This window comes from Vanacampus margaritifer, chromosome 1, assembly GCF_051991255.1.
Source record: "Vanacampus margaritifer isolate UIUO_Vmar chromosome 1, RoL_Vmar_1.0, whole genome shotgun sequence".
Taxonomy (NCBI): Eukaryota; Metazoa; Chordata; class Actinopteri; order Syngnathiformes; family Syngnathidae; genus Vanacampus; species Vanacampus margaritifer.
The window spans coordinates 5,514,893-5,529,058 of record NC_135432.1 but is presented as its reverse complement, the minus strand read 5'-3'; the positions used below and the strand labels follow the sequence as shown (position 1 = coordinate 5,529,058).

General features: G+C 37.4%; 1 protein-coding gene across 3 annotated transcripts in view; it reads right to left on the bottom strand.

Moving 5' to 3' along the window:
• LOC144053507 (voltage-dependent calcium channel subunit alpha-2/delta-3-like) overlaps positions 1 to 14,166 on the bottom strand; it is a 133,689-nt gene that overhangs the window by 87,834 nt on the left and 31,689 nt on the right. For all 3 annotated transcript variants that reach the window (XR_013294465.1, XM_077568018.1, XM_077568025.1), the window contains exon 4: positions 4,282 to 4,341. Coding sequence is in view for 2 of the 3 variants with exons in the window: in XM_077568018.1 (XP_077424144.1) it covers positions 4,282 to 4,341 (60 nt within the window). In the remaining variant the exon portion in view is untranslated. The remainder of the gene's footprint in view (positions 1 to 4,281; positions 4,342 to 14,166) is intronic.

Below are 14,166 nucleotides of genomic sequence, written 5' to 3'. Positions count from 1 at the left end.
AATATGTATCCAATAGCCAAAAAAAAAAACACAAATACACCCTGAATAGTGATGGAGGAGGTTTCACCCTACAGGGTGGATGGGTATTTTTAACCCAGCTGGTGATAATTACCATGTATTATTCACCATGGTCTGCAATAAAAAGCGATATCAGGACTACCACCATCGGAGCGGTGTGACACAGGCACGCATACATGCAAATCTTTGCAGGTGTTGTGGAAAAACAACACAATTACAGTACATATTCACCCGGTTTAGCAGTTTAGGTCATCAACTGAAAGGAAAATTGAGGAAACTACCGTTCTATTTATATTCAGTGGCAGGAAAACTGTTTGACTTGTATCAAATCAGAATATCGAGTCTGTCCCGTTTAATGAATCAATCAGGGCCAGACAGTCCAACTGACAAATATGAGGCGTTGATCTTATTCTGACGATAAGAAGGTTAATACATTTCACCAGCTGTCGTATGAATGTTTTAATTACACATATTTTGACATTGTACTACTTTTTTCAGGGGGAGATGACTATGGCTCTTAAAAAACAAACAAACCTGTGTGTCCTTGTACTCTGATGTGCACCATTACTTCCCCGTTCCACATACAAAAATTCAATAAAACAATATATCATATAAAAACTACTCTTTACTAAGTTTTCGGTTTAAGGCAGTCCTTCTCATACATGTCAACCCATAAGGTTTGTCCGTATTTCTTACGGATTTTTAAGTGTTGCAAAAGCATACGGGCGTATTTGGAAATGAATACGGATTTAACTGTTTTCATGAAAATAATAATATTAGTATATATTGCTTACCCTTTTTAAATTTATTTAGTATTTACTGTCGGCTACGTGCTACACGTGTGCATAAGCTCGATTTAAACAACAACCGGTCACAAAATCTCGTCTATCGCGCGAGACTTCTAACAGTTTCCTGACATGCGCAGTTAAGAAATTTGTGTTAGCGCGAAAATTGCGAGTCGTTCGCAGTGGTTGAGAAAATGGGGGACAGGCCGGCCAAAAAAACAAGATACACCGGACGTTTTCGTTCGGAATGGACGGATTTATTTAAGGTAATTGGTCCGTCAAAACTTGGAGAAGAGTATGCATCATGTTCGCTTTGTTCACGGGACATTAAGGTTGCGGCATCTGGCATTTACGATGTCAAAGAACATTTGAAATCAAAGTTGCACGAGAGAAATGTGAAGCAACAAAAAAGTCAACCGTCCCTGTGATATTTAGAAATCTGTTTTTTCTTTGTGCAATAAAATGTCATTTGGAACAAGATACTGTCAATGTCTTCATATAAGAAAGAAAGTAAGGTAAGATTAATGTTATTGCATGAAACAGCTTTAGTATTGATAAAACTGACATAAGGATTTTTATGGGAAAATAAGGATTTTATGGGTTTGTAATACAGGTGGGACCAAATTAGGGTTGACATGTATGCCTTCTCAAATAGGTGGGTTTCACGTGACGTCACGACAAGCGGCCCAACACTAGATGGGGGGGGCAGGAAGTAATTTGCCCATAGGAAAAAGCTGAGAAAATGCAGCGTTTTGTGCTGTTTATGGCTGTACCAACCGGTCTAATCGAGAAAAAAATAAAAGCTACTTTCGCATCCCGAAAGTAGTAACCCATAAAGGCGAACATCTTTAAAAAATTATCGAAAGAAGACGGCAGACCTGGATTAAAAAACTTTGCCTGAAATCCGGAGGAGCGGAGTCAGATAACGCTCGTATATGCAGTGATCACTTCGTGAAAGGTAAGGCTACAGTAATGAAACTACTTATATAGCTAAATAAAACTCTCAACAGATATTACTATGTGGAGCATAACAAAAAATAATTAAGAAGCACTGAGGAATAAGTGGTTTGGAAAATGGATAAATGAATGGATGATTTAAGGACATGCCATTACAGTGGTTATGTACTGTTGGAGAAAAGAATCTTTTCCTCCGTGTGTTCGTTTTCTTTCGGGTAGTGAGAATGTTGGTTATCCGAATGCAGGCTGGAGATCGATGAACAGTCACTTCGAAGCTTTTATTTCTACAGAATATTCCGGGCACAAGTGAGTTTCCTTAAAATGGCAGCCTCTCACTAGTGCGAAGTTACAGCGGACTCACAACATTCTTATACAGGGATGTGATTTGACCAAAGTGAAATTATCTGAAAATTTAGCCGGGGGTCTGGGGGCCGCTGGCACCCAGCTAGGTCCAGGGCAGTGCCCCGGTGGGGGGACAAGGGGGCCCCCCGGAGCTCATGGGTTTTCCGTGTTTTTAAGTACTTTCAATGCACTCACATGACAAAGAAATAGACAAAACAACAGCATAAATTTTCAATGTATATTGAACTATCCCATATAAAATGGCAGTTTTAGTCAACTCAAAATCAGTCACATTCAAAAACATTGGACTGCCTTTGCTTTTAAAAACTATCACTGAGAATATCATCATATCTAACTAATGTGATTACTAAGTTAACACATAAATAATGTTGAAGAGTTCAAATTTCATGAACAAATAATTGTATCATGACCAAATGAAAAGTAACTCATATTAGAGCATACCACAAATGTCTTTGTTATAGCAGAAGATGTTATCTGTCGGAGTCATGTGCATACACAATGAACTACTAAAAAAAATAAAATAAAATAAAATAAAAAAATATCAGATTTTTTTTTTGGGGGGGGGGGGGGATAAAAAAAGCGAAATTCCGCGAATTAGCGGAAAAATCACATCCCTGTCTTATACTATTTTGAAGGGCGGTCTCATAAAACCCCCAAGCCCCCAGGAAACAGCCCCCAACGCCAGCGTTCACCAGGCATGAGATAAGACTTTTACAGCATTCTTCAATACACATTGACTACGACCACAGACAAATGGTCTATTGAGGAAATAAGTAAATTAAAACAGTTATGACTAAATCTGGGCAGAAGACCCTCTTCAGTACAAAAAGAAACGATGATTGACAATGAAACTATAATTCCTACTTACAGTATCCACAACATGCTGTGTCTTTCTCATTCCTACATTTTAGACCCATGCTGAGGCAATTCTCAAAATCTATAAAAATGAATTGTATGCAAAAAACTATACACCAATGTAGTCATACATCTGCTCTCACAAGGAAATTCCCAGTATACAAGTCTCAACATTGTTGAGGTCGTAGTTTACAGTAGTGCTTAAACAAAGAATGGACCAAAGCATGAGCAGAAAATACCTGAGCATTCACTCTGACACCATCAAGAGCTGAAAGCATCAACGCAAATTCACTGTCACAGCCATGCAAGCGCTTTCCCAGACTCAAAAAGTAGTTGAGTAGCAATTCCTTCCAAGTCAGCTTTGCATCACAACCCCATTTAAATTTCAACTTCCTGCTGCGTCTCCTCCTACTTCTCCAAACTCCCTCCTGAGATGTGCACTAAGTCAACTAAAAAAAACATGACAAGAGCGCACAGCCACACACGCCAATTGCTATTATTTTGTCTCGCTCCCGCCGGCTCTCACACATATAAAGCAAAATTGCACTCTAAAAATTTAACCTGCTCAAATGGATTTGGGGCAGAACGGTGCAGGGAGTGGTTTAGTTAGTTTTTCGAGCAGGGATATGCCAGACATGTCAAACTTTTAATAATTCATGAACTTTGAACATTCAATCAGCAAATAACATTCCGATTAATTGATGCTCCAGTGAGAAAATTGATGAGTTCCCTCCACATATCGTTTAATCTGCAGTAACTATTAGTAAAGATCAGCATGCCTTACACATGAAGCTGAAGATTAGGGTAGCATTTGTACCAGCTTGATCCGAAATACCTCAAATGCATTTTCTTTTTTAAATTGTTCATCAACTCATCGCTTCCGACACAAAACTGGTTATTTGTCACATTCATTCCACTGATCAATATTCACCACCACCCCTCATTAAAATGCACAGATGCTAAATCATGAATATATACGGCACATTTTCCTTTAAAATTCATATCATTAAGCTTTTTAAGTAAATATGTGCATCTGTTGGCATGGTTACTTCTAGGGAACTGTGAGTACCTGACAAATGCAAGCTGAAACATTTACTGCAAAAGAGGATTATTAAGAGATGTAGAGGAGCAAACATTTTAAAAAGGTAAAGCCTGCATGAGAATATATCTAATCCCTTCTTTAACGTTATGTTTGTGCAGTTCTTTCACAATTGTAATGCATGATTTTGGCTCTGACGAGTTTACCGGAAAAAATTATGTTGCTAATGACTGTGTGTTGACAGCAGGAGTCATGCATGCTCACCTGCAGGTCTGGATCCTCCTCATGCTGTAAATGAGCTTCCTCTGCCGCAACTACGAGTCTCTGGCGAGGTAGAAGACAAATGAGTGTTAAAGTAGAATACATCTAAATAGAATACATTTAAACCTAGACAAGACCAGACTAGCCTTGATTGCTGTTATATGAGCATATATAGTGAAATTGGAGTACAACTCCAGGATTTCCAAAAAAAAAAAAAAATTAAAATATATTTGAAATTGACATTAAACAATAGAAAGTTATACCGTGCATATGTAAGGCACCAACAAAATGTCGGAGCCAAGGGTGGTACCATCATTTTGGGGGCTCGTCCAGGAGCATTTATTCGGTGAGTAGGCTACTCTATTTAAATTTTTTTTTTTAAAAAAAGCCCATTTACCTTTTTTTTTTCTTCCTTCTTTTTTTTCCTTGTGTTTTGGTTGGCATATTTAAACATGTTTGATTTGGATGAGCGCGTCACCCCTCACCTGAATATCTTTTTGGCTTTAGCACATTTTTTGTAACAGTATAACAAATTGACGCTCCCCTTCTTACGAACATTCGAGTTACGAACAACGGTACATGCGAACATTTCTGCGCGTACAGTATGTCGAAAAATGTTCGGAAAGAGATGATGTAAGTTAGATTTTGTATTGCGCGTAGTGCTTCTTTCCGCCGCTAATACCGACGCTTGGCGCTGTGAGAGCTCATTGGAGGCTGAGCAACGTGGCGAGGAGGAGGAGGAAGAAACGCCGGTCCCCATGAAGGAGGAAATAACTTTTGAAGCCGATTCCAGCGACGACGAAGAATCTCTCATGATATAAAATCCTCCTCTTCCTCCATCATCTCCTTAAGCATCGAGTGCATCTTCCAAAAGTAAGTTAAACTTCATTTTATTTATCTTATTACGTACATGTACATACTGTGTGTGTGTCTCTCGCTCTCTCTCTCTAACATACGTAGTACAGTACAGTACTGTACGTATTCTCTCCATTTTATTAAAAGTTTTTTTCAGTACAAACCAATGCAGGTTACTTGTACAAGCCTTAAACATACTTATATAAACCTTCAATATACTTATATAGGCTTTAAACATAAATTATAATACAAAATATTGCACTGAAGCAACTTATGAACAAATTCACCCTACGAACGATCGTCCGGAACGTAACTCGTTCGTAAGGTGGGGAGCGTCTGTATAGTGATTTTACCTCTGACTTTTTGTTTGTGTCACCCTTGGGGACCGAGAGTGATCCTTAACTCTTTTACTGACAAACGTTATCCAAAAAACAACACCTACAGTGTCAGTCGATTTCCAGCATTTTCACTCATCTTTCAAGGCAAACAGAATATTGTGTGCTATGACTAGTTAAACATGGTGTATACCATCTGAAAGATTGGATTCCATTCTTTCATTAGGAAAAGAGTATGTTTCAACCTTGTTACGTTCTTTAGTAATCACCATTTGAAAATAGGTAATTTGAGTGACATCAAGCAAAAATAGAAAAAAATTAGAAAACAAGCTTTTTGTGATACATTTTCTACACAACAGTGACTTTGACACTAATATTTTTTGTTTAGTGACGCTCTGTGAATTAAATTTAATCTGACAAACACTTTGATCATTCACCTCATTCTTGAAAACGTTCTATTTTCTAAGATCCGCAATGTTTTCATGTAATTTGATACACTGGGAGCCCATTTGCTGGCCATAGTTACTGGGTGTTGTTAAGATTATTCTAGTCCATACACAAAGCAGCGCTGCACAAGACGTTGCACTGCCCATTAAGAAAACATTTTTTTAGTTGACGTCAATTGACGTTATTGGCGTTATACAGTTAGGCGTGTCCTTAACACCAATTGCCGTTTCTGGCGGTAAGAGAGTTAAAGTGGAAGTCAACCTTAAACATTTCTTGACAATAATATGTTATATGTGATCTCACTAGTCTAAACATAACATTCTGACTAATATTACATATTTGGAATATGAGTTATGAAGCAGTGGACAACTGGGGCTGGTAGGGCACTGTTAACAGGTATTTATTTTTCTGACTTCATCTCCCTTTGCCATCTTGGATATCATGTAATGACATCTTAATAATGTGCAAAAAGTCACTTCACGGCTGGCACTGCGAGATCAATACTAAAAGCCCTCAGGACAAAAGCAAAGCTGTGAGGTATTTGGCCATCTTGTGAAAAGAGGCTATTTTCCTAAATGGTTTGGCACCAGAGGTAATGGCCAAGTCAGTTGACGTCATAAAAACAAACTCAATCCTCACTTAGTGCTGTTTTACACACGTCATCTCTACGACAACTCGCACACTACAATCAGCTCCTAGTTGCTAATGTCTACTTATGGGGGACTGAGGGATTACACACATGCACACACTTGCCCTCGCTGTCCATGGTTCACAGCTGGCTCTGGTCACAGTAATGCACTTTCCTTTCATTTCCATTCAAATGACTTCATTGGTAAAACTAGCGCAATTGCCTATTTTCACCTGTTTGCGTTTGTGTGTTAGCTATCGCTTGCTGGTTGATTTAGAATGCAAACACAGCAACACACCTGGCCATTGAATATTGTTGCATATTATTCTGCATATGGTGCCAGAGATATTCATAAATTACGTTGTGCTTCCAAACACCTAAATCCATCCTCTTCTATTTTAACCATATAAACAGGGATGGGATTTGACCAAAGTGAAATTATCTGAAAATTTAGCCAGGGGTCTGGGGGCCGCTGGCACCCAGCTAGGTCCAGGGCAGCGGCAACCCGGAGCTCATGGGTTTTCCGTGTTTTTAAGTACTTTCAATGCACTCACATGACAAAGAAATAGACAAAACAACAGCATAAATTTTCAATGTATATTGAACTATCCCATATAAAATGGCAGTTTTAGTCAACTCAAAATCAGTCACATTCAAAAACATTGGACTGCCTTTGCTTTTAAAAACTATCACTGAGAATATCATCATATCTAACTAATGTGATTACTAAGTTAACACATAAATAATGTTGAAGAGTTCAAATTTCATGAACAAATAATTGTATCATGACCAAATGAAAAGTAACTCATATTAGAGCATACCACAAATGTCTGTTATAGCAGAAGATGTTATCTGTCGGAGTCATGTGCATACACAATGAACTACTAAAAAAAATAAAAAAAATAAAAAATAATAAATAAATTAAAAAAATTGGATTTTTTTTTTTTGGGGGGGAGATAAAAAAAGCGGAATTCCGCGAATTAGCGGAAAAATCACATCCCTGTATAAAGCCAGACATATATTAAATACAAGACAGTTTGAGCTTTCTATTACATGAATATAATATTTTTTTCCCCCCCATTAAAACCCTGACGTATATGATCTGACACATGCACGGATAATCCATTTAAGGGCAGTATCACCCAGCTGATGGTTTTTCCAGCGAACTTGCAAAATCGCCTCAATTGAGAAAAGAGAGACATCTATATTTATTAATGGTGGGAAATGTGCTTTCTGATTTTTGGAAATACTAATGTGTTTGTTATCAACGCCGCCTTAAAATAATCGCCTAAGTCATTTTTTTTTGTTCAGATTTTACAGGAAACACAAAAAATAGAACCATTTCCATCACGAGGAGAGGATTAAGGCAAAAAAAAAATTGCAAAAAAAAAAAAAGACGAGCAATTATTTTAAGATGGTGACGATACGTCTGTTTATTATTATATTTTTGACAGTTGTAAATGTACGAATTTAAAGCATTGTGACCGGATGCATCAAACATGACACAAACCAAAAGTCATATGTGCGAGTTGATTTATTTACTTATTTTTGAAAAAGAACCAATAAATACTTTATTTACAAAGAATCTGAATTTTCTCTCGTTTATTTCATGGTTCAGGCTTTATAGGGTTAAACTCTAAAACTACATACTAAACACGTGTATAAGGGATAGAGAGATGAGAGCTGGAACAAACAAAGATAGAACGAGCGTAGGATGAGAATGGACTAAGAAAGTCATTTTCTCTAAAGGTCTGAACACTTAGCTTTCACACGCCCAGCAAAATGTCAGGCGTCACCTGTAAAGTGGATGTCAATAGAAATACTTTTTTACTAGGGTTTTAAGTATGAGTGGGTGCTGAAGTGACCATATGTTACTATGTTTTCCCCTTTGGAATGTTTTAAGACATTAGCTTTTTCAACAATATTCGGTAGCCATTTTTGCAAATGTCACCGTGTGTGTGTGTGTGTGTTTGTATGCAACCGGTTTTGACTGTGTGTGTGCATTTGACTATGAAAAAATCCTTACACTTTATGTTTGATTCATACATACAATTTCAACAGTGATATTCTCAAATAGAGTACTGTATCATGTTCATTTTTACAAATTGAAAAAATTTATTAAAATGTGTCAATATATGTATTATTAAAACAGGCATGGGCAGGACAAAACAAGCATCACATGCAGTCTTAAATACTCTTCACTCCTGTGAATTTCCTACCATTGAGCGTCTCTAAATGTGAGCTGACTTGGAGTGAAGGTGTTGCATGTTCTCATATAATAATGGTACGTAGCATAATGCACATAATGTACATTCTTTTTTATGATTTTTTTTTTTAAACGTAGTCATTTCACATTGTATGATGTGATATGAAAACTATTTTAATATTATTTTTACATATATTATATTATATTTTATATAATATTTTATTTTATTTTTTTAATTATTTGAGCAGTGGCTGAGTGGATAACGGCTGAATTTAACGCAATTTTTTACGAAATATCCTTGTGTTGCGTAGTGTTGTTCCTGATCGGATTTGGGCCAACTGGGCACAATTTCAGTCTCAAAATCATCTCACATGTCCGTCACTTTTATATATTATTACTTTCATGCCACTTTGGAGTAACCTAGTTGAGCTAACAAACAAACAATGAAAACAGAACCATCCTTCGTGTTAGTAATTATTGCACAGTACTTACTGTACAATTTCCTAAACTATTAGTTCCCCTTCAATGAAACACATTTTCTCTTCCCATTTCATCACTTTCATCACTTTCATCACACGCTTATATCAGAACCGAGAAGATTTGTCTGACATTTTGCACTCATTTTATCGCTTTTCATTAACTGACAACCTGTGATTGCAATTTGTAATAAAAGGATTTTGATTGTTTACACTTTTGAAATTCAAATGAGGCCCCCGTTTCAGCCGTCAACTTGATTTGCTCACTGTTTTGAAGAAATGGATGTTCCTCCACTGGAAGCAAAACTGTTTCAGGCTCTGTCTTCAAGATCTCTGAGCTTATGTTTGATGTTTGGCTTGAGCTGTATGGGTTGAGCTGCACCAGGGTCAGCTCATGTCAGCTGTTCAATAGGACTGGGGACAGCAATTACTATGGCAAGCGATGCCAAAGGACAGTTGCAGTCTCAACAAAATGGAAAAGTGCTAGGTGACACCTTGCTTTTGTGCCTGGCTCATTGGCACTGGCTCAGAGCCACGTGGACAAAAGCTTAGTGATGACACAGAAACAAAGGGAACATGAGAGGGAAAACAGCATGTCCTGCATTTCATCATTTGCCTTTACTTCAAATTTTACAGTACATTTTGTCGAAGGTTTTCTCTTCTTAGTTTTCCGTGCATCTTTTCAATCGGTCCTGAGTGCATTTTACTTTGATGATAAATTACTTCATCTACTCTCTAAAAAGAAAACTGATGAACCAATTTAAGATTACAAATTGAATTGTTGACCAATTTAAAAAAATGCTTCAATTGTTAACACATGATTGAATTAAATGAATCCAAAGTGAATATATTAGGTTTAATTATGGGTTCTTCTTTGACTGCCAAAAACGTTAAATAACGTTTAGTAAAATCCTATGGAGGAGTGCCAAAGACGTTAAAAGACGTTTGTTTCAAAACAGAGGTGAAACTAACCATTTTCTATTGTGGATTACTGAAAAACGGAATAAGGTAGAAACAAACTTTTTTTTCTGATGAAAGATGAGAGTCCAATCTTTCATTTGGTAGTATGTGTGTTTCCATAGTCCAAACACATAATTTTCTGTGGACCTTGAAAGATCAGTCAAAAATGCTTAAATCGGCTGGCACCCACGGCATCCCTTTTCTGAAAACATCTGGCAGTCAAAGAGTTAAGAGTTCATTAAACTTAACATATTCACTTTGGATTACTTTTGGATTAATTTAATTCAAGTGAATATATTAAGTTTAATGAATTTATATTAAACTTAATATATTCACTTTGGATTACTTTTGGATTAATTTAATTCAAGTGAATATATTAAGTTTAATGAACTCATAATAAATGAAAGAAATGAAAATTAATATATTCACTTTGGATTAATTCAATTCAATCGTGTCTTATCAATTGTAGCATTTTTTTTTTTAATTGGTTAACAATTCAATTTGTAATCCTAAATTGGTTCAACAATTCTCTTTTTCGAGTAAGTGTGTGTGTGGGGGGGGGGGGGTCAAAAAAGAAAATACTGTTTGTCATGCAGGCTTTACAATTTCACTGCAGTTCATGTAATGAGGGGCAGGAGGAAAGCAGTTTCCAGGTTGAGGACCAAAAGGTAGCCTTGCAGGATGAGACCACATCATTATAGTTCCTCCCTCAAAAAGAAGCAAACAAGTCAAACTTCTCCTTGAGACATTGAGTCAACCATGGCGGAGTGTTTTGTGTGTAGGAGCTAAATTGTCTGGGATTTATAACTCTGGTGAGGTCACCCAGGACAAATAGGTAATTGGTGAGGGACCGGACAAAGCCGAGTCCGAGTTGACCATGTTCCATGCCTCAAATTATTTTGGCAGCCGATCATAGTTGCAGCAGCATTCCTGAACTCTTTGGTGGGCAACCGCGATGACAGATGCAAAGACGCTGAAGAAGGAATCCTAAAAGACTTTTTGGGCCTGTCAAACGAAGCTGGTGGGCACTGACTGCTGTTGAATGCTGTTCGTTGAGGCAAAAATTATGGAGTAGGAGGAGTTTGGTGAGTCAAAGCACATTCGAATCCAAAAACGTGTAAACACGTTTTTTAATAATTTTTCCTTCACTCCCCAAAACATATTTATGCGTTTTTATGGGGTTTTTTTTAATGCAAGAGCATACAGAAGGCTTTGATGCAGCTTCTGACATGAAGAGGTGGCTTAAAGCAATGGTAGTTATTACAAAAAACGGCCAGCAGGTGGCAGCAGAGTATTAGAGCTCAGCCAGGGCCATGTTGCAACAAGCTCTTTTTGTCAGTGTTTTCACCAGGAATTTTAATATTGATTAAACTTAGCTATAGTCTAATGCAAATGACTGCAAAATGGAAACAGACAAGTGGAATGAATTCCTGATGAATGAAGAGATTCTTAATATTTCTTTTGGTAGGTTTGATGTTTTTATAACAATAGAACACAATATTTTGTGGACCTTGCAAAATGAGTCAAAATCCAGCAAAACAGCCAGGAGCGAAGGGGGTTGAGTCGGTGAAAATGGCTGAGCGTGAATGAGTTAATAATCCACATTTGAAAATAGTTTCACACACAAAAAAAGAAAACCTTATTCAAATACTACCCTGCAGGTGATGATACAATCGAAAACGTATTAAATATTCCTGCTGCCTTCTGCAATAATTGGAAATTTAAGTTCATGGCAAAAGAAATTGCATTTGAAGTCATGTGTGCTTTTATTTTTCACGTATCGCCATGCATTCCCTTCTCACCGCTGGCAAGTTGAAGACTACAGAGAGAGCGACTGCCACAGGTGAAACGATATCAGCAGGTAAGGACTGATTGAAGTAAATGTGCCATTAAAGAAGAAACAGTGCTAAAATTTGACAGCTTCTTAAGTGCATAGTGAATGACTCAACTTCAAAGCGTGTTATAACGGCTCCATTTTAACTTGGATAGCACACAGCAGTCACTGGTTCCTTCTAAGGACGTTTTTGTATAAAAATATGGACAGCTCATTTTTATTGTATGTGCAACCGTGGCGGACATTAAAGTAACAACTACAAATTCTTAGATTTTGTTTGTTAGTTTTACACTTCTTACAGAGAATACAACACAACAGTCTTTAATGCTATAAACAGGGATGTGATTTGACCAAAGTGAAATTATCTGAAAATTTAGCCGGTGGTCTGGGTTCTAGGTCCAGGGCAGTGTCCTGGTGGGGGGACAAGGGGGGCGTAGCCCCCCGCAGCTCATGGGTTTTCCGTGTTTTTAAGTACTTTCAATGCACTCACATGACAAAGAAATAGACAAAACAACAGCATAAATTTTCAATGTATATTGAACTATCCCATATAAAATGGCAGTTTTAGTCAACTCAAAATCAGTCACATTCAAAAACATTGGACTGCCTTTGCTTTTAAAAACTATCACTGAGAATATCAACATATCTAACTAATGTGATTACTAAGTTAACACACAAATAATGTTGAAGAGTTCAAATTTCATGAACAAATAATTGTATCATGACCAAATGGAAAGTAACTCATATTAGAGCATACCACAAATGTCTTTGTTATAGCAGAAGATGTTATCTGTCGGAGTCATGTGCATACACAATGAACTACTCAAAAAAAATAAAAAAAATAAATATCTGAATTTTTTTTTGGGGGGGATAAAAAAAGCGGAATTCCGCGAATTAGCGGAACAATCACATCCCTGTATAAATGAACAGTGATCACTTGGTGGATTTAAAAACAAATACAAGGGAGCACCTGTCCAAAATGCAATCAAACAAAATAAAAATGTAGAGTGCCGGTTCTCGTAGTAATATGACATACCATCACCCCTTCTTCAGATCAAAACAATTACTGTAACACACAATTAAAGCAAATACTTTGTTTCACCCGAGTGCACTTTAAAAGAACACACATATTTACAGGTGCAGCCTTTGCCTCTCAGCAGGTGGCAGCAAGCGATAAAGAGGGGGAATTGACACAGAGACCGGGAGATAACACCATGTTGACGGACAGGGCTGAGCACCTGCACGGAAATTGAATCTCTGGAATGCTGCATACACTTCACCAGAAAAAAAGAAAAGAAAACAACAGATATAAGAGAGGTGGTGCAGAGAGAGAAAGCGAGAGAGAGAGGAACCAGACAAAAGAGAGAGGGATTTTTGAGGACAGCTGCGAGTGTGCATGCTAGGCTTGACAGATGAGACTTTTGCTAATATAGGCAGAGGGAAATTGGATAGAAAGTGAGATGAAGAGAGAGGACTTGCCATGGACTTCCATTGTGGGTTCTTCACTAATAATTCAGTGGAAGGTGAGAAAATGTGAAAATGAGAAAGGTGGCAAAGAAGTATAATAATAGCTGCTGATGAGGAGTAATTTCTCCATCCATTTAAATCAGGGCTAGGCCACTTAAAATGCTGGAGTGGAGGGGAACACAATTTTGTATCAGTAATAATGGGGGAAGGGGGCCGGGGGCACATAAGACCACCCACTTCTTAACCAGATGAACGACAAAAAATGCTATTTTAAATTTGGACAAAAAATGTACTCTTAATATATTTGATACATTTTTCAATGTACGTATAAAAATTCCGCTATCCTAACCTAAGCCAACAACATAAGCATACAACAAATTAACCACGTACTGTGTAAAGAAAGGTCACCACAAAACTGCTGAACAAGACACCAGCATTAACTGCAAGAACTCATTTTGGGCATTTTTCGCAAAAATCAACTTACTCAAAATGTCAATATTATTGAGGTGCTATGTTTGTTGCGCATATCATTCTAAATCTGCAACAACAACATAATGATGAGGCCTACTCACATTGCAGTATAGGGCAGAATAAGACCCGGTGTAAGCGCATGCAACTAAGATATGTCTGCCATCTAGTGGTGAATGGTGATATTACAACTTGGAACTACAGTTGGCCCC